Source organism: Mustela lutreola, chromosome 13 (genome assembly GCF_030435805.1).
Source record: "Mustela lutreola isolate mMusLut2 chromosome 13, mMusLut2.pri, whole genome shotgun sequence".
In the NCBI taxonomy this organism is placed as follows: domain Eukaryota; kingdom Metazoa; phylum Chordata; class Mammalia; order Carnivora; family Mustelidae; genus Mustela; species Mustela lutreola.
In genome coordinates, this window is record NC_081302.1 from 73,486,768 (window position 1) to 73,508,342 (window position 21,575).

The following is a 21,575-nucleotide window of genomic DNA, read 5'->3' on the forward strand; positions in this document are numbered from 1 at the left end:
TCCATTTACATTTATTATTATCAATTAACATTTGTCATTTAGTCCATACCAGGTGGGAACACAGCTTACATAATAGTGGGGAAACAGAAAATAAGTAAAATAGGGTCAGATGGTGACTGCACTGTAGTAGGATGAAAATAAAATAGAGCTCCTGGGGACTTCCCTGGAAAGAGAGAAAAACCTCTCATGAGCTAACAACTGAATTAAGAGTAAGTAATACCAAAGGGCCAGCTATGCACAAATCTAGGGAAGAACAATGAAGGCAGTTACTACCAAGTCCCATGGTGAGAACAAGCTTGATGCATTTGATGAAAAAGGAAGTCCGGTGTGCTAGAATACACCGGGTAGGGGGAAATGGTATGAAAGAGACAGGCAGGAGACAGCTCAGGGTGGATTTCAGATGACAGCAGGAAGCACTGCAGACTTAGTCCAAGTGTAGTCTAAGGCTTCCACTTCCAGCCACAACACATCTCCCACTGAAAACAGATGTGAATGCTGGAGAAAATACTTAAACCAAATAATTGAGGCAAGCAGAGAAAGACAACTATCATATGATCTCCCTGATATGAGGAAGTGGTGATGCAACATGGAGGCTTAAGTGGGTAGAAGAATAAATGAAACAAGATGGGATTGGGAGGGAGACAAACCATAAATAACTCTTAATCTCACAAAACAAACTGAGGGTTGCCGGGGGGAGGGGGTTGGGGAGAAGGGGGTGGGATTATGGACATTGGGGAGGGTATGTGATTTGGTGAGTGCTGTGAAGTGTGTAAACCTGGTGATTCACAGACCTGGGGATAAAAATATATGTATATAAAAAATATATGTTTATAAAAAATAAAAAATTTAAAAAAAAAAAAAAGTAGGAAAAAAAAAAATAATAATAATTGAGGGCCTCAGAAAACAAAGACAGATAGTAGATGAGGGCGAACATCCGAGAGAGAAGGGAAGCATATTCACAGGAAGCCTGTAGTCACCTCCTTTTACCCCTCAAGCCTTTTGCCCATAACAGGGAATGGCACACAACAGAAAGCAGCAGCTGGGACCCTGCAGCCTTGCTGGACTAAGAAAGGGGTTGGAGCTGGAGGCTGCCAAGAAGGTAGAGATTTAAGCAGATCCAGAAAAGTGAGCCCCAAATTCTGCATGTGATTTCCCTTCAACTCCTATGTTGAAAAAAAGAAAGAAAGAAAGAAAGAAAAAGAAAACAAGAAAAGAACCAAGAGCCAAGTGTAAAGCAGCAGTGAAGAGGCTAATTGCCGACCAAAGGCTCCAGCAGTGGTGCTGGGGAGCCCAAAGCCCAGGTGCAGGGTCTGCTGGAAGAAAGGGTCTAGAAGGGAGGGCAGTCTGTAAATAGACCTACCCAAACCAGGTGTACAACCCAGAAGAATAATAAATCCTCCTGTACATAGGGATATCATCCATAGCCTCTTTGATTTTTCACACAAAATATCTGGAATTTAGTGAAAAATTACGCAGGCACGCCAAGAAACAGTACCAGAACAAAAACAAAGAGAAAAATGAGAAATAAAGAAGCATAGATAAGTCAAATACCGCAGTTATCAAAAAAAAAAAAAAAGTATTGTTCATATATTTAAGGAAACAGATGAAAAGATGAAGAATTTTACCAAAAAGCTAGAATATAAACAGAAGTCAGATGGAAATTCTAAAACTGACCAAGGCAATAATTGAAGTCAGGAATCCAAGAGGATATTAGACACAAGAAAAGGAAGGATCAGTGACCTGGAAGGTAGTAAGTGAATAAAAAATAGTTAGTTTGTTGCACAAAAGAGAAAACAAAAGGAAGAAAATACAGAAAAGAGAATAAAAGCAATATGAGAAACAGTGAGCAAATCTAAAACACATGAAATTGGAAGGCCAAAATAGGAGGAGAAAGAGAATGGAACTGAACCAATATTTGAAGAAACAGAGTCTTAGAATCTTCTGAAACTAACAGAAGTCATCAAGCCATAGATTCAAGAAGCCCTATAAACACCGGTAGAGTACTAAGGAAACCACACAGAGGCATATGTTGATTGAAAAGACCAAAGTTATAGAAAACCTTAAGAGTAGCTTGAGGGGAGACGGGTTAGGGTGAGGAACTAAAACATACAGTTGAATTTTCAATGGAAACAACAGGATGTAAAAGACAATGGAACAACATCTTTACCATGACAGAAGAAAATCACTGCCCACCTAAAATGCTGAATCTAGTGAAACTATCTGAGCTGCAGTCGGAAATCAGTGGAGATTTCTGAACAGGTAAGTGATATGATCTGAATTACCAAGAGGCTAGATTATTAGGATGGCAAGAGTAGAAAACAAGAGACCAGCAAGGAGACTCTAATAATTGTCAAGACAAGATATGATGGTAGTCTGGACCAGAGTAGCAGTTTTAAACATGGAGAGAGGATGGAAGATGATATATTTTGGAAGTAGCCTTAGTGGGATATGCCAACACATGGCTGAAGGAAAAGGAGGAATCCGTTATGAGTTCTAGGTTTTCTTATATGAGTCACTGGATAGACCATAATGCCATTTCTAGATGAGGAAGACTGAAGATGGGAAAGGTTTAAAAGGGGCATTAAGTGGGGCGCCTGGGTGCCTTCAGCTCAGGTCATGATCCCAGGGTCCCGGGATCAAGCCCCACATCGGGCTCTCTGCTCAGTGGGGAGCCTGCTTTGCCCCCCCCCCTGCCTGCCTCTCTGTCCACTTGTGATCTCTGTCAAATAAATAAATAAAATCTTTTTTTTTTTAAGGGCATTAAGAGTTCAGTTTTGCATATGTTGAATTTGAGGTTCCAATTAGAACCTCAAGAAGGGGTATGCGGTAGGGAGTTACAGGAGCAGGGAGCACATGGCTCATTCCCTTGGTTCCTTCATACTCTGCTCAAAAGTGACCTGATACCCTATATACAAGAGTAAGCCCACCCCCAATCTATCCCTTATCCCTCTCATTCTGCTTTCTTGTTCTCCATAGCTCTTACTACCATCGGCCACATTGTTTGCATTTTGGCTCCTTGCCTATCTCTCCTGCCACAAGAACACCCCGCCCCTCCGCAGGGAAACCGCCCATTTCGCTCACTGCTCTATCCCCACCAGAAGACTTAACATGGAATAAGTGCTTACTACTTTTGTTAAATGAATGGAGCAAGCCCAAGAGAGCTTCAAATGGAAACCACCCTGTTAGAGAAACTAATTTAAATCAAGCACCCTAAATTCTAAATGTTTTGCATATTTTCTTGTTATCCAGCCATCCCCACCTCACTCCCTGCTCCAGAAAACAAAACCGAGAGGGACACCATATTATCTCTTCTGCTTGTGGCTGTGTCCCAAATACCTCCCAAACCCTTGGTTTTGCTCAATTCAGCAACAGATCTTAACTGAACATGTGTGGAACCCATTAACATAACTGTGTGCTCGGCCTTTGAAGCTGCGTCACGATTTTCTTGACATTTTATGGTTATTATAAATCATCACCAGGCAAGAGGGATAACTATAGGGTATATGGTTTTGGCTTAAGATAGAAATTCAAGATCTTATAAAAAAAAAAATCAATGACATAGGACTTTCTCAAACTGTTACACATTACTCGATATGAAAATCATCACATGTAACATACCACATCAATACAGCTTGTTTAAAGAAAATAAAATACTTCAGGAGATTTTCAGTACCTTTCTCACTAATCTTTCACTGTTAGAATTTCCTACTGCAAACACAATTTTATGCAAAACATGTTTCTGTATTTTAACTTCTAATGGCAGTGTCTGGCTATGATCAAGTGTATAAGATTGTTACCATATAAACTAAGGGAGAAATTTACACAGAATCTGTGGAAAGAGGCACCCCCCCCTCCTTCTTAACAATTTTCTTAATAGTTTCACAGTAAAGACAATTATAATCAAGATAAGCTGTAAAATAACAATTCAGACAATGTTCCATTAGTATCTTAGAATTACTCTTTACCAGAACCGGCGCTTCACATCTATTAAAAAAAAAAACAACAAGACATTTCGGCAAATGCAAACTCATATTAAAAGCATAGAGTAGGAAAAAAAGACTCCAGCAAGATATGGAAACTTCTAGAACTCACCTAGAAAGGCAATTTTAAAAAGATTAATTATTTTAATAAAATTTAAGTTTTCCATTTAAAATATTGTATAACAGTGTAAATTTACATAAGAATGACAGAAAGATACTGAAGGAAAAAACATCAGAATAAAAAAAACTACTGATGCTCTAACATACTACATAATTACTACTTTAATATAGTTTATTAGTAACACTATCAAAGCCAGTTTTGCTTTTTTCTAAAATTCCAAATGGTAGGGGAAAAAAGCACACTGGTTTGAGCTAACTTGAACATTACATAATCTTTATTTCCTAATGCTAGTTTCAAAAGAAATAAAGCATCCTAGATTTTTTTAAAAGGCTGAGTTCAGGAAAGAGGGGGAAAACCTCTCATTTTACCTCTATTCTGTACTTGCTTTTCATGAACTTGCTTTGAACTTTTAAATTTATCATTCCAATTTTCATTAAAAAGCACAGTGAGTCACCATCTTCTGCAAAGAATTAGAGCCACGGATAATGGAAAAATAATCTCCAGGTGAAATGAACACTAGGAGGAGATTAAAACTCCTACATTCTAAAAAGGATTTGGGAGTTTTTCTCAAGTCAAAAGGAAACTTAACAGCCTAACAGATGTTTTACACAAAACATGGCCAAAGTACATAGATGCTGGTTAGCATCATCTGAAAAGACGGGATAAGACACATTTATAATTCTTCTCTCCTTTGAAGGATTTTTCTTTTCAACCTAACAACCTTCTCATTCAATTATATCTGTATCTTCCCAGAAAGCAAAGGCATAAAGAGAAATCATAATGGACCCTTGCAGTTTTTAAAGAACATTGAAACCCGTGGCTTTGTTAAGGTAACAGACTTTCCATTGTTTGAGAATGATCACTGTTGCCCAACATTATTCCTACATCAGTAAATGAAGCAGGCACCCAGGAGCCACCTTTCCTTCTCCACGTTTTCATTAAATATGATTTAGTTCTGGAGTGGGACCAGAATAGGGGTGGGACAGGTGTCTAGTGGTACCTGAAAGCCCCCAATTTTCCTTATTCTAAGTTTAAAGGATTCCATATGGTGATTTGGGTATAACCTGGGCTTCTCCAAGAGAAATGAATAGGCTAATTACTCTCAACTTATCTCTAGGGCATTCTCCTGAGACAGGACGTAGCCCAGCAGGAAAGCTGACATTGCAGAGTTAACCCGTCAATCACAGATACTCATTGACCATGTATTAAGTGTTCAACACTCTGCTCAGTGCTAGGGACTTAGAAATAAACAAGATCCAATTGCTACATCATATATGCCCAAAATAAAATCTAAAAATATGAAAGATAAGGATACAGAAAGTAGCAGTGGACTTTTTTTTTTTTTTTAGCATTAGACTTCTAACATGAGAAGCACCCCTTCTTATCTCCAGACCTTCTCAGATTTTGTTCCTTCTGCTTAAAATACTCTCTCCTATTAACTCTTACTCATCCTACAGGACTCAGATTAAAGGTCGCCTCCTGTCCTGACTCTTGGAGATTAGGTTTGATGCCCTGCTCTGGGCTTCTGATATTTCCCTTTACTGTAAGACCTCTCACTTTTCATTGCTTCCCAAATGTTCTGTTTTCTCCTGCCATTCTTTATCATCCATGTCTTCAAGATCCTCGTCTGTCTGTCCTAGCCCCTGCTATCACAGTCCTTGATGCACAGCTGGCAACCAAGAAATACTACTCATCTAAAATAATATGTGGTCATTGCTGACAAAGAGAAATAAGCAATTTAAACTTATTTCTTAACCCAGAGTTATAGCTTTTTAACTCTCTGAAACTGTAACACATATAAATAGATTTTGTCATTTAAAAATGGTTCACTGAACGTTCTATCCCTCCAAAAGCTACAAAAACTTCAGAAAGAATTATTTGAACATTACTTCTAACTATTCAACTATTATTTCATTCCTTTTAATTTTAAATTAAGTGTTCTTATTAGTTTGGAAAACCTCTCAATTAAAATTAAATCTTCTTTTAAGCATTTCCCCCAGTTAGATAAATTCAGTAATAACAGACTCTGAAAATTTACAAGCATAGGAGGAACTAAGATTCAGAAACAAGATACACCTATGGTTAAATTTGTATTCACCTTTGATGGGTCGTATCTTCTGAGTGTTTCTAAGAGTTCTGGAATTTGTATTCTTGTCTCCTCTTCACAGAAGAAAATCCATGATGAATTTCTGCTATATGTTACAGAAAAGCTGACAAAGAGAAACAGGTTATAGTAAACACTTCTATAAAATGAGTTTATAATAAGGTTTAAAACTAATAAGCAAGAAATGGATGAAAGACATATAAAATGGCTAGAAATCTAGATTTTTCCCCTACATTTTTCTTGAATGTATAATTTTAGCTTATGGGAAAGCCAGATACTAATGGTTTATAAGACAGCTAGAGTTCTTAAAGTTACTTCTCTCTGTAACACCACCAGCCCAGAAGGTAGATAATTTCCAAAGATAAGTATCAAATATATTGATATTTTAGCTTTTAAGAAAGCAACATATTTAAAAACAGAAGCCATTCATGATTAAAAGAATCAAGAAATTTGGGTAATATAGTAGTCATAAGAAATAGAGTTCAAATTTACTTTTCTTATTGACTCTTAGAAAAGTAGGGAGCATAGGAGTGGTCGGGTACAAATGTCAAAATCTACACATTTCAAATTAAACATACTGTGGTAACAATGGAAGTATGGTCCATGCACCTTCCTGCTTAGACAGCTGATGAAGAAGAAGGACTCTGGGGAGATCCTAAAGAAACATTATTAAAGAGGAGAAATAAATAAAAACACAATATGATCCAATTCAAAAAAAAAAAAAAAAAAAGACTCAATTTTTAAATGCAGGTATTTTCAGAAACCTGACATTTTACTCTCCTACGTACTCTCCTTTTTCTTCTCCTCAGGAGTTACTAGAAATGAGAGATATTGGCTGAATCCACATAACCTCTTTATCACCTATGCATAGAAGAGTGCTGAGGACTCCAGGAAGGGTCCTCAGTGATCCAAGGAACTGACCTGAAATTTGCAGATTTGCAAAGGTGACCAGAAGGGGAGAGCACAGAAGCAGTCAGGGATAACACAAAGGCATAGAAATAGCTTTCACTATACATCCACGGGTAGCAGAAGGAAAATAAAACATGTCAGCTAAACAAGAGGATGTGTATGATATCCAATTTATCTCCTGAAAAAAAAACAAATTTTGAGTGCCCTTAAAAAACTAAAACACCATAACAATGAAGAGTTTGGGGTCTAAATACTAGAACTGTAACCCTTAGGTACTCAGACAAGGATAGTAATAACAGACTGAAAATTTACAAGCATAGGAGGAACTAAGATTCAGAAACAAGATACACCTATGGTTAAATAAATATCAATACATATACACAGCGAAAGAGAGAGATTAATACATTTAAGGCTATGAATGTTAGCTTTGAAGTAAAGCACTATTCCATATATTTCACGTTATTACAAGCCCTAAGTCAGATATATAATAATATGCTTGAATACCACCCTCTCAACAAACTTTAGTATATTCTGTATTTTATTTGCTTCCTTGCTAACTGTTGCAGACAAAACACATTAAGAATAAGTGTGTCAATATTCAAACTATTACTAAACTAATGTAGATTCCACACCTGCCTTTAAGTTCATATAAGTTCACTATTTCAGGAGAATGGTTTTCAGTGTAAATCTTTGGAACTCACTATCAAATAACGTCTCATTTCTTTATTTTATGTAGTATTTATTTTAACTTTCATGTACAAATATGAAAGGCAAGGACAGTAATCAAAGGTTAAATCAGATGAGCAATACGACACGTCAGAGAAAAAAACAGATGGAAGGCTGAATTAACAGTTAGTTACTCAGTATACTCAATGTAATTCTGGGCTTTCCCACTGTTGATTATGAATTATGCAGTAATATCCATTGACTTTTAAGAAATGGCTATATACATATGCTATATATATACATAGATACATGTATATTCATGAGGAATTATATAAGAATAAAAATCATGTGTGAAGAAAACTAGTAATATTAATAGTTGAATAAAACTTTCAGATAATTATGGTATGCTAATATGGCTAGCTAGAAAAGAAAGAGCAATTACTTTAAAAGGTTTTGTAAGAAAATAGGTAGGGGCTTCTGGGTGGCTCAGTCTGTTGAGTGTCTGACTCTTGGATCTCAGCTCAGGTCTTGATCTCAGGGTTGTGAGTTCAGGCCCTATAATGGGGTCCATGCTGGGTGCTAGGCATGGAGACTACTTAAAAAAAAATAAAAAAGAAAAAAGAAAAAAAGACCTATTGTGTAGCAATCAAAAGTGTAATAATGAAGACTTTGAAACCATGGAACTGTCTTTATGTTAAATGGAAAAACAGACAGGATTCCAAATATGTAAAACAAATTCATATATGAATAGAGACTGGAAAGGAACCAGGAAAATGAAAATATTTGTGTCAAGATGACCAAAGTATTACAACTATGTCTTAAAAATCCTTTAATGTAGTTAAAACATAGTTTAGTTTTAAAAGTTTCTTGAGGAAAAATGAATACACTTCAGAATTCTTCTTATGTACTAGTCCTGTCCTCCTGGTTGCAGGAAGTATATAAGGGATATCAACAGTTATCACAGGAAGGCTGTGAGGACAGCATCCTGGCAAGGACACAGACAGGCCTACAAATAATCTGTCATGACAATAAAAGCAAAAAGGCAAAGTCTTAGCACAAAGAAGTGAAATTCTAGTCTAAAATAAACTCTATGGATTACTAGTAAATTATAATCGTCCCTATCCCCATTCCTTTTTGTTTACTAAATCATATGCCTGGGTGTCATATCTGCTTCAGTCAGTGAACATAAAACTGGCAATCAAGTTTTCTGTACCTACTTATCTCCAAATAAAAACATTTCAAAAACTAGTGGGCTGGGACGCCTGGGTGGCTCAGTTGGTTAAGCAGCTGCCTTCGGCTCAGGTCATGATCCCAGCGTCCTGGGATCGAGTCCCACATCAGGATCCTTGCTCTGCAGGGAGCCAGCTTCACCCTCTGACTCTGCCTTCCACTCTGTCTGCCTGTGCTCACTCTCGCTCGCTCTCTCTCTGACAAATAAATAAATAAAATCTTAAAAAAAAAAAAAAAAAAAAAAAAAAAAAAAAACTAGTGGGCTGTATTGATACCTGCCTCCAAAGGTGTGTGAATACCTTGGTCCCCAAAATATGCCCACCTTGACTTTCAGAAACCTGATCTTAACTCTTGATTAACCCAAGGTCCTTTCAATTATAAATGAATTTTCATTCATTAATCCTCAAAAAGGCCCAAGAGCTTTTATTCTTGTTTTTATGTATATGCTATATATGTGTGTGAATTGATGCACATGTGTACATATGTATGCTCTGTGTGAACATACAGGCACACATGCTCCTATGTATCAGCACCTCTAAGATATGATAACTTAAAGGGTCACAATAAAATTGTCTATCAAATGATCTTATCTCAGTTTTTACTACTCAGAATTGTAATAATTAATGCTCTTTCTACTTGTGTATTATAACACCACCATGAGATGTAGACTTCCTTTCAGCTGCCATAACCAGCTTATAGCACTTTTACATGCAATGCAATTTTTTAAAATATGTAGCTGGATGAATGACTGAGAGAATTTTCAAATGAAATATGAAAGGGAAAGAAAATAAGAAAATGTTGTATCAACAGTGCCATTTGGAATAAAAGCTATAGTAAAGGCACCCATGCGTATAGAACTGTCTATTGTCCATCTAAATGATGCCTATTCATGCGACAATACTACCATCTCAAACTTAAAAAGTAAGGCTTTCTCAATAATGAGATAATGCCATAACAGAGGCAAGCATAAGTGGGCTAAAAATAAAAAGGGGCCTACTGTGGGCAAATTACAGAAAAAGGAAAGAAAATGAACAAGTTGAACAGTAACAGTTGACTTTTATGTCAACTCTATTTATTTCATTGAACCAGTCTATCTTCACTTCCGTCATCAGCATCTACTGGTCCCCTAACAAGCACTTTGAGGTCAGAAAGCCTACTGGACATGCAGTCAGTACTTCCTTTGAACATATATCAAGCATACGTTCACACTTAAAGCCCCTAACAATTCTGAACAATCACCTTCAAAATTAACACTCTAATTGGCTCCCTGGTTCTGACACAAATCCATCACCCGTATTTGGCCAAGGGGTTTGATTCCACAGCTGAGCATTCTAACGACGCTCTCTGCATGCGAATGGAGAGAGCCTATCATTATAATTTTTAAATTTTATTTATTTATTTGGCAGACAGAGATCACAAGTAGGCAGAGAGGCAGGCAGAGAGGAAGGGGGAAGCAGGCTCCCTGCTGAGCAGAGAGCCCGATACGGGGCTGGATCCCAAGACCCTGAGGTCATGACCTGAGCTGAAGGCAGAGGCTTAACCCACTGCGTCACCCAGGTGCCCCGAGACCCTATCATTATTGATATGGAAGTAAAATCATTAAAGTTTTATATCTAGAAATATTAATAGTACAAATGAAAGAGTCAACAGTTGAACATGGATGGCAACAGATTAATATTTTAATACCAAAAATAACTTTAATTATTAGGCAAATTTGGTTTTGGATCACTTGACTCTTTGTACCTCTGTCTGGAAAGAATTCAACTAATTTAACTTCATGCTGCTGCCTTTTTCCTTCTTGATGGACTGTTTCCCAATATTTGTAACTTGCCCATTACCTTACTTCAAAGCGTAGTGGTACAGGAGTTAATGGTCTAATTCAGTCTCACCATTCAGACCAAGTACTAAATTTGAAAGCAAAAGCCAAGACATTTGTTCAGGATGAGGCAGTGGCTCTGAAAGACTGAATCCTGTTTTAAGAAAGTTTCCAGTTCAACTGCATTTCCAAATTCCAACTGTTATATATGTCTTAGCCACTGAACTGAGCTTTTAGACCAAAACATGAATTATGATGGAAATTATCATGTTTATTGTTATAACTTCTCCCATAAGAAGGAGGTATATCTTATAAGGATGATGATAAAGATGTCTGATATGCTGTTTGGAACACATATCAGACAGATTTACTAGTCTTTAAAAATTCAGTATTCATTTATGAACCAGATTTCATGTGATGCTGTAATAACATATATTCCAAGAACCTGGGCCTCTATTTAAAATATATATAGATATATTTATATTTTCCAAATACTTGTCTTACCCCTATCTTCTCCTAATAAGAGAAAGCTATTACCTCATTATTTATAAAATTTATTTTTATTAACTATTTACTTTGAAATGCATTACTAAGTACATTTTTATAGCTCATATAAATCTGTTATAACTAATCATTCATTTATTCATGAAAGGCAGCACAGCTCATTGTTTAAGAATCTGATTTCTGGAGCCAAAGTACTTGCATCAGAATCCTCACTCTAGGGGCACCTGGGCGGCTCAGTCAGTTGTTAAGTATCCAGCTCTTGATTTCGCCTCAGGTCATGATCTCAGATCCTGAGATCAAGCCCTATGTCAGGCTTGGTACTCAGCGTGGAGTCTGCTTGTCCCTCTCCCTTTGTGCCTCCCCTTGATCCTCCCCCAACCAACAATAAATAAAATCTTTAAAAAAAAAAAAAAAAAAAAAAAGCAGCTGTGATACTGCCCCAGTTTCCAGCTCTCTGTCTCTGCTCCAGACCCTGGCCCCATAGATCAGATGCCTCACTAGTTTCTGCAACCACACCTTTCTCCACATAAGCTCACCAGCTGGCTCGCAAACGGCTCCCTTTCTTTGTATTCACCCCTTTCCCTAATAACCAGCAAGACTCACGATGACTACTTCCATCAGGCGTCCCCACAGTTGCCCCAGGCAGGAGTCTGGCAAAGTCTACTATTTTCTAAAAAATATTTTATTTATCTATTTGAGAGGGAGAGAGAGATCACAAGTAGGCAGAGAGGCAGGCAGAGAGAGAGGGGAAAGCAGGCTCCCTGCTGAGCAGAGAGCCCGATGCGGGGCTCAATCCCAGGACCCTGAAATCATGACCTGAGCCAAAGGCAGAGGCTTAACCCACTGAGCCACCCAGGCACCCTAGCAAAGTCTACTATTTGTTCAAGGCTCAGTTCAAATGCCATCACAAAGCCTTCACTGACCTTCCAGGCAGGGCTGAGTGCTTCCTTGCCTGTGTCCTTAGAGAGTGATGTTGCTGTGGCTTCACGCAGCAACGTGTAGTGTGCTATCAGAATGAGCTTGGTGGAGGGGGACACCACCACTCAGCTGGAAGGGGCCAGCCTGCTGGGTGGGCATCCCCCACCACTGGCGCCTCGTCCCCAAGGAGCACTTAATGTCCTCTGCACACCTGCATGTGCTGGTCCCCAATGTCACCTCTAGCCACTGGGTACAGGTGTAACTACCAAACGAAGGAGCTCTAAAGCGATGGCTTCCGCGGGCCTCCAGCTCCAGGCACAGTCCTGTGTGGCAAAGTCTTGACTGTCCACACTGCAACATAAGCTGCACCCCGACCCTGGAGAGATCCAATGTCTGTCTGATGTTCTTACTGGGCCAAGCCCCAGCTTCTTCCAGACTCATCCGGGATAGAGTTCTCCAGGACAGGGAAGGGGTTCAAATGCTAGGCAGCTAAAAAGAACAAATGCTCACAGCATGGCCTTCTCCATAGTAGGATGAACTCGTCATCACAGAGTTACCACCTCTGAAACGTGGATCTCAATGTCCTATTCTCTCCTGGGGCATCTTGCCCAGGTCCTTGCTTAACGTAAATACTCAATAAAGACTTATTAAGTGAATGGATGGATGAATAAATTCTTACTCAACAGCAATAAATGTAATATAATGTAAATATGTAATGTGTATATATACGCATACATATGTAATACGTAAAATGTAAATGTGATGTAATAAGTCCCCAGTTTAATAAACAACTAATGTGATACTCAACACCCATCAGTTACTACAAAAAAAAAAGAATCGAATCTTCAGTAAGCATCTAACTGCTCTCACCTAAAAAGAGAACTGTAGTGATATCCAGACACACACAGTCAAAGCTAACCTTTCAGTGAAGTGCCTCATGCTGTCTCCTTGACAATAAAAAAAATTTTCTAAAAACAGGAAACAAAAAACCATCTTTTTTTTTCTTTCTCCAGCTTCTTCACACTGAAAGGTTTCTGTTCTGGCTTATCTTATGGAAATAAAGTTGTTGTTGTTTTTTTTAAACTAATGAACCAAAGTCTGTAGACTAACTCTCCTCTAGCAAATAGTGATTTACAAAACTTTCTGTGAACAGGGAAAAAATTATCATTTATCTGTTAAGGTTGAGATTCTTCCAGGTTTTAAATAAAGTTCATGCCACAAAAGAAGACAATAAAATTTTAAGTGTCTGTTCTTTTCAAAAGCTATTTAGTTAAGGGGGTAGGGGGGAGTTTCTGAGCAGGTAGTTTGGCTCCATTTGGCCCAAAGCAGAAAATGTAATCCAACGACTGCCAATTGTAATGCATACAGCTACAACGTCCCCTGACCTGTCCCCCCAAAACTCTTCTAAAAATATCCCACCTCTGAACTTGCTTTTCTGTATTTGCAGGTTGCCTTAAAAACAGAACCATAGGGTGTGGTGAATAAACAATGAATTTTGGAACACTGAAAATAAATAAATAAATAAATAAATAAATAAAAATTAAAAAAAAAAAAAAAACAGAACCATAATTTCTCTGTGCTTCTGCCCACATTTGTCTCGGGTCCTGCCTCCACTGCGATCTCAGGCCTCCCCTCCCCCCTGCTCTCACTACTACAGGGGCTGATTTCCTCACTCAAAGTGGTTCCCCAATCAAGCATGACCCTTGCCCTGTACTCTCGTTGAAGCTCACACTTTAGAGTCTTCAACAATTTTTGTTTTACTAGAACCGACTAAAAAAACCACTAGGATACTTTTATATTCTTTCCTTTATTGTCTCCAACTTAATCCTATCTGAAATTCCTTTGGAGAACAATACTGGTTTCCATACCTTTAGGCAAGTATTAAGACCTAAGATGTCTGAAGTTATAGTACAGATGATCATAGTCTCAGTTCCTCTTGATTACTGGATCCCAGGTCCCATGAGCGAGAAGACGACATTCAGAGGATTGCCTCTCCATCAACAATACAAGAACAAGATACTCCGACAGTGTCATTACCAGAATCCAAGCTCTTTGCTCCCACTCCAGGTAACAAAAAATACATATATGTGCAAGTATTTTCACACAAATGTCCATTCAAGAAGGAATTTCCTTAGGCTCGAGAAACAGAAGTCAAATCATAACTGATGCACATATAGTATGCACATAGTACGTGTCTCAAAGAACACACACTCAAGTGCCTGATTAATTAAGAGATGTGGCACAAACTCGCCTTGTGGGTTTCTGCCAGCCTCACCTGCAAGCGGCCTTTTGTTTGTGCACCTCTTTAAATAGCTAATATTTGTAACTTCACGCTACTCCTCCATCTGTAATGTGGGCAGAAAAAAACCTGAGGGGGAAAAAATAGCACTTCCTCAAAATCTGAATTCTCGTATCCACAGATATGCATTTAGGAACCCTGTGCTCACCAACCACATCCCCCAGCTCACTTTCCTTTCCATCCATTCCAGTCTAAAAAGACCAGTACATGTGCACTGTGAACACATCCTTACCCATCGTCCAAACCGTTCCCAAAATCCCAGTTTCCACCTGGCGTCCTAACAGTAAGCTTTCTTGACAATTTGCCTTTGTCTTCCAGTTTCAGTTTCTAAGTTCTCAGCTAACGGCCCTCCAGCTCATTTTTCTTGTCTTTCTTACCTAATTTGACATGTCTTTTTTCCTTACCCTCTCAGGCTTCACATGCACAATGGACACGACATTAATAAACGTACGCTTCTTACATACTGTCCTACTTCCTCACTGGTTTCAAATAGGCACCACTGTTCTTTTTTTTTTTTTTTTAATTTATTTGTCAGAGAGAGAGTGAGCACAGGCAGACAGAGAGGCAGGCAGAGTCGGAGGGAGAAGCAGGCTCCCTGCGGAGCAAGGAGCCCGATGTGGGACTCGATCCCAGGACGCTGGGATCATGACCTGAGCCAAAGGCAGCTGCTTAACCAACTGAGCCACCCAGGCGTCCCAGGCACCACTGTTCTAACGGTCCCTCTGTATTGCCTGAAGATGTCTTTTCACATTTATAAGTACCTAATACAATCACAGATGACCAATTAATATTTCTTGGATAAATTTTTGAAGATGCTTATCTTGACGTCTAGCATCTACCTAATGATATAGTCATTTCTATTATGAAGCAGTTACCTCCTACTCATAAGGAAGTCAAAGAACTCGAGGATCTTTCTAACCTGTCACTCCCCAGCAATCAAGAACGGTACTCTGCACATAGAAGAGCACTTGGTAAAGTCTGCTAGCTGACTGATTGGAAGAAACATCCAACTGTAAACCACAGAGTCATTATAAGCTGTCTTATAAGCTTCAAAACTGGAGATGGACAGAACAACTCAAAATGACCCAAAGTATTTTAGAAATAAGGGAGTTTCACCACTCTAGCAACAACTCCCAGTATAGTACTAAGTTTCAGACGGAAAGTTAGTTTAGGCTCCTGTTTTTATATTCTCATTTAAAATGATGAAAAATGTTTGTGTTCTTAATAAGACCACATTTTAGCACTTTGAGGCAAAACAGGCCTAGGTAACAACTTGCCAAAGAAAAGAGAACAGCTAGAAGCAGATGCATAATCACAGAAACCATTAAATTTTTGCACCTTAATTTTTGGCAGATTTTGTAGTCAAGTGCAACCTGACAAGGGTAATGAATAAACAAACAGCAGTTCTAGACATCTGGCAGTGTGGGAGGAATAGATATTTTGGGCTATCAGATAAATATTCAAAGATAAAACTACTGTTGATTCCACCCTTAGGAAGAAAATTTTGTGAATGCTCATGGTGGGCAAATCCATGGGGAAAACCCAGATTGCAACCTGAACACTTCCTGATTCAGGTCCCCAGTGACATGAGAGCCCCAGGCATCCTGTTCAACTGAGGTACAGCACACATCTGCCAAACCATAGGGTTGACCCATCCTCGAAGGGGAGAGCATGCTCCCCACCACAGAGCTAGGAATGCCCTGACAACTTCTGCCTTAGATTCTCCTGTGGCTGATGAATGAGGTGTCAATTCTTTCTCAAAAATACATCAATTTCTTAAAACGAGTTCTAGTTAAATTTTTAAGTAGGGAGTCATACCTACCTCTTAAAGGGACTTTGGCCCACCTACATGTTTTGTGGATCTCAGCAATTAATTCTCTGAAGTTAACCTCATTGCTCTATTTTCATGTAGTTCTAGGTCAGGGTATCCCAATACTGCCACCAGGATTGTCCGCAAACACTGTGTTAGCTGTCAACTATCTCTGGATCTTTAAAATTCGACTTTAAATTCTTTAAAATTCAACCTTTAAAATTCAATAAATCACATGTATACCATTAAAACAAAACAAAAAAACACCCCTATAAAGAGAAAAAAATGAACCAGTATCCAGTATAGTTGCAGACTCTAAAATGTCCCTGGCCATTTCAACTACTAAAAGGCAGGATCTTGTGAGCAAATTAAATCTAAGCATTAAAGTTTTGTCATAACTACCTCAGTATTCACAGTTGGCTTCCATCCTAGGAAAGAATTTCAGAATAAGAAAAGTAGACTATCTTATAATTAAGGGAAGTTTCCTTATTGCTTTAGTCTAGACTCCATTTATTATCACAGAAATTAAATGCTGGAGAAGAAGGGTTTGCTTAATGATGTTGCTTAATTACGTGTCTTTAAACGTAAAACCAATATTGCCACCTAGTGGCAATCTGAGACAGCTACTCAACACGCGGAACGTGCAAAGTGTACAAGGAAAGGACAATAAAAATTAAGGATAAACAAACTGAAAACAGAAGCATAAAATAAAGTGCTAGGAAAGGTAAATACGGAAGTGAAATGGAACTGCTTTCTAAGCTTTAAAAGCTGAGAAAAATCTATCAGTGAAAAATGCAGTTTCTAATATTGTCCACATGCAGCAGAACATGAGGAGCTGTGGGGGATACAAAGAGAAGTACAGAGCAGGGCTCGCCTCCCTTTGGAGTCTGAGGGTAGGACAGATGCCCTGGAGGAGCAAGGGCACTGCAGGGGAGCCTGTGGGAGACACCAGAGGAGCATCCCAGAAAGTGCTGTCCATCCTGCCGTCCGTTGTGGCGGACCAAGGCCGTCAAAGTAAGAATAACAAACATTCAGCCCTTTAAAGGGAGGGAACCCCATCACAGGCTACAACATGGATGAACCTTGAGGACGGTACATTAAGTAAAATAAGCCTGTTCAAAAAAGACAGATACTCTATGAGCCCACTTACGAGGGGTACATAGAGCCGTCGGATTCATAGAGACAACGTCCAAGGGTTATCAAGCGCGGAGGGAAGGGAAACGTAGAGTTGTGTCATGGGTATGCATCCAGTTTCTGTGGAGAAGACAAAAAGCTCCGGAAACTGGTTATGTAGTGTGAATGTGCTTTACGGTATTTACACTTAAAAATGGTTGAGGGCAGATTTTACATGCTTTGCTTTTTTCTTTTTTAACCACCATTAAGAAAAGTAACAATAACAAGAGCACCAGTAACAGCAAAGTGCTCCGAGTGGAGACACCTCCCGAAGTAAGTGCATGGGCAGGAGTCCCCACAGCAAGACGACCCAGTGGCATGGCCATTTTTGAGACCCTGTCTTACAAGTTCGATTGGGATAACAAGACAGCAGCGATCACTGTTCGAGAGGCTATTCCTTCAGCGTCCCTGACATCCGACCGTGCTCCTTCTGTGTGTCTCACGCACTCCTCCTACATCCCCAGAGGGCTGCTCATGCTCTGCCCAGTCCCCAAACCCTGGTTTTCCCCCACAGTCCCACTTCCCCCCGGAAGAAGCACCTTCAAGCTTTCTGCCACTTCCTACATATGTTCCTGATTCCAAATCCCACCTTCTGGTCAAACTGTCCTCCCGAGTTTCAAGCAAACAAACATCCAGCATGCGACACCTCCACCTCAGATGTCATGGGCAGAAACCTGCAGTCCTCTCAGAGTCTGCAAACCCACGAATCCCAGCCTCTGCCTCAGATGGCGGCCCCGCTCCACCCCACCTCAGCCCGACCTGGACTCTGGTCCTGACTTCTCCACTTTTCACCCCAACTGCCCCCATTCTGGCCTCACATCCCCTACCACAACCACCCCGCCAGCTCCACCCCTCGCCCCTGGCCCCGTGCCTCTCACACTGCCTGTGGTGAAGCACCAGCAGAGGTCAGCACCCACACTTTCAGCAGCATCACCCTGGACCATTCCCAGTGACTTGAGATGAGGCTCTTTACCCCGGGCTCATTATCTGTTTAGCTGCCCTCCTCACAGCCACTGGAGTGATGGTTTTAAAATACAGAGCTGACACAAGGAGGCCCTAATGGCTCTCCCCAGCCAGTCATTTTCAACAGGCAGTGCTTGTAGTAACAGGACTGTGGGTTCCTCCTGCATGTACTGCCAGGGGCCAGAGATGCTAAATGTCTTGGATCTCAAATAAATAGTTCTCAAATGCCCAGAGCATCCCCTGAGAGGCCCTGAGAAAGGCCAGGACCCTTAAGAAGACCTACAGCTCATCTGCAGTCAGTCCCTACCTAACCTTCTGGGCTGTAGCACCTACACCGCCCCACATCCTGGGCAACACACTCGTGCTTCTACCCTGGCTGCCTTCCCCCGGTTGTCTACAGAGAAGCCTCCCTGCTCCCACCCTCCTCTTTAACCTCACTAGTGCCTGATTTTTTATTTATTTTTATTGTACTGTGGCAAGAACAACTTAACATGAGCTCTGTCCTTGCAACAAGGCAAAAACTTTCTAATGTACAACAGAGTACAATGCTGGAGTGCCAATCCCAGAGCTCAGTCATCTTACTTAATTGAAACTTTCGGCCTGTTGCTAACTCCTCATTTCCCCCTCCCCTGGTTACTACCGCCCTGGCCTTTGATTCTATGAATCTGACTATTTTTAGATATCTCATGTACATGAAATCATGCAGTATTTGTCTTTCTACACTTTAGCCTTGCTTTAAAATTGCCCATGTATGGGCCTGTCTCCTCTCCTGGACTGTGGGCTCTTCAAGCACAAGGACTACGTTTTGCTGATGCCTGCATGGCCAGTGCTTTGCTCTGTAAATACTTAATGAATGAGTGAATGAATGGGAGGTTCATAGATAAATTCTTCTATTGACTAGGGGAGTCCTTGGTGTGTAAACAATGTCCTGACTTTAGCAGTGATGTCCATTTGTCTCTTCTTCCTTTTAGTGATTATAATCACCTTCCTCCTTCCAGAGATTAGAACTCCTTGCATTTTGACTGGATCCAAAGGCCACCCAACTAAAGATTACCTTTCGCAGCCTACATGTGCCCACATGACAGTGGGATGTAGGGAGAAATGAAAGAAAAGACATATACCACTTCAGGGACCAAACCTTAAAAGGAAAGTGGTTGTCCTGCATACACAAGAATGCCAATGTTGTGGTAGTTCCAACCATGCCAATGAGGACAAGACACTCTAGCCGATGGTAAAGTAACAAAACAGAAGGATTCTGGCACAGAGCTGCCAATCTCCGGCCACACACCCATGGGACTATTTGTGAGTGGAAGTAAACCCCCACCTTCCTTAACTCATTTGCTATGTTGTCTGCATTAATGTAGTCAAGTGAATTTTCTTCTTCTTCTCCATACTGTCTCTCGAAGATTCACTTATTCAAGAGATCCTATTTTCCTAGAAGCAACTCATACTCAATCTTTTTATACAACTCTTTTCTCCACATTCTGTTGTTTCACTGGAAGAAGTAAAATAGCTATTTTATGAGAGAGGTATGAGAGGGGTCCACCATTATCAATTTAAGAATTAACCACAAAATTTTAAATAGAGAAAATAATTTACCTAAACCAAATTTTCATTTTAATTTGTTCAATTTCCTCTTGATTCAATTCCACTGCCATAGGCTGAATACCCATTCTGTTTAAGGTGCTCAGGAGGAAGAAAAAGCAGAACAAGCTGGATTAAATGGGGAAGATACATAATCTAAAAGACATGATTCCCTCTGTGAGAGGGAAGGTATTTCTGAGAACAAGGACACATGATTACATAAAGATACACAAGCTCTTAACTCATATGAGTAAGTGATGCGTAAGTCTGTCCTGGTGTCATTACTGATTATGCAATCCAAGGCAACTGCCAAGGCCTAATTGAACTAAATTCCATTAATGCCTGCCTGAACCCAACTGAAGGATTATTCAGGCTACACATTCCCCATCCTCTCTGCCTTGGCCTTCATTTGGCCACTCCACTAGTGCTTTAGGAGAGCAAATGGAACAAAGCCATCCAGTCAAGGTTGCTTCATGTCTGTCTCTCTGACGAAATCAGATAAGGTTTAGTAGAAGGAAATCTCCAAAGTTGGGTTTCCAAACAAAGAAGTATTTTTTTTTTATTCTTTCAATGACTTTAATATCAGAAAAATATTATAATGTCTCTATTCTTTTTTTTTTTAATTTTCAGCATAACAGTATTCCTTGTTTTTGCACCACACCCAGTACTCCATGCAATCCGTGCCCTCTCTAATACCCACCACCTGGTTCCCCCAACCTCCCACCCCCCTGCTGCTTCAAACCCCTCAGATTGTTTTTCAGAGTCCATAGTCTCTCATGGCTCACCTCCCCTTCCAATTTACCCCAGCTCCCTTCTCCTCTCTAACTCCCCTTGTCCTCCATGCTATTTGTTATGCTCCGCAAATAAGTGAAACCATATGATAATTGACTCTCTCCGCTTGACTTATTTCACTCAGCATAACCAAACAAAGAAGTATTTTAAACTCATCACCAGCGTCTATCTCCAATTACCAAAAAACAATCTGTCTCTAGCATGCTAGTCTTTCCTTTCCCTTGAGAAGCTGTGACGCTCCAAGGAGGGGAGGCAAGGACCTGTCCTTATAAGGATGCTGGGAGGTTGGATGAATTTTATAGGTAAAGCATTTAAAGGTTAAGCACAACTAAACCTTATGCTCAGCACTATCTCAGCCTTGAATACCATTAAGGCTAATTTGTCCATGGCTATTTACAATCCTTTATTTCCCAGTACCCACCAACAGAAAGAAAGCAATCCATCAGAGACACACATCTCCTGTCAAAGAGTTCTTGCCAACAGAGCTGCGGGATGGCCTTCATCTATAGACAAGCATGTGTGTCTTGAAGGCCACAGCAAGGCAGTGTAGTGAGCAGGGTTGGCGGAATGTTTTTTGCTCCGCTAAAGAAAGCATCTCTATAGCAAGACAAGAAGGTAGATCTTCCTTTACCCAAACCTCCAGCATTATTCATAGCAGCTTTAGATTCAGTTCATGCCTATTTTAAACATTATTAAAATATGTACC

The 21,575-nt window shown here is 39.9% G+C and overlaps 1 protein-coding gene across 4 annotated transcripts in view; it reads right to left on the bottom strand.

Moving 5' to 3' along the window:
* B3GLCT (beta 3-glucosyltransferase) overlaps nucleotides 1-21,575 on the bottom strand; it is a 116,056-nt gene that overhangs the window by 64,362 nt on the left and 30,119 nt on the right. For all 4 annotated transcript variants that reach the window (XR_009346877.1, XM_059143958.1, XM_059143956.1 and 1 more), the window contains exons 5-6: nucleotides 6,784-6,860; nucleotides 6,200-6,311 (exon numbers count right to left, since the gene is read on the bottom strand). Coding sequence is in view for 3 of the 4 variants with exons in the window: in XM_059143958.1 (XP_058999941.1) it covers nucleotides 6,200-6,311; nucleotides 6,784-6,860 (189 nt within the window). In the remaining variant the exon portion in view is untranslated. The remainder of the gene's footprint in view (nucleotides 1-6,199; nucleotides 6,312-6,783; nucleotides 6,861-21,575) is intronic.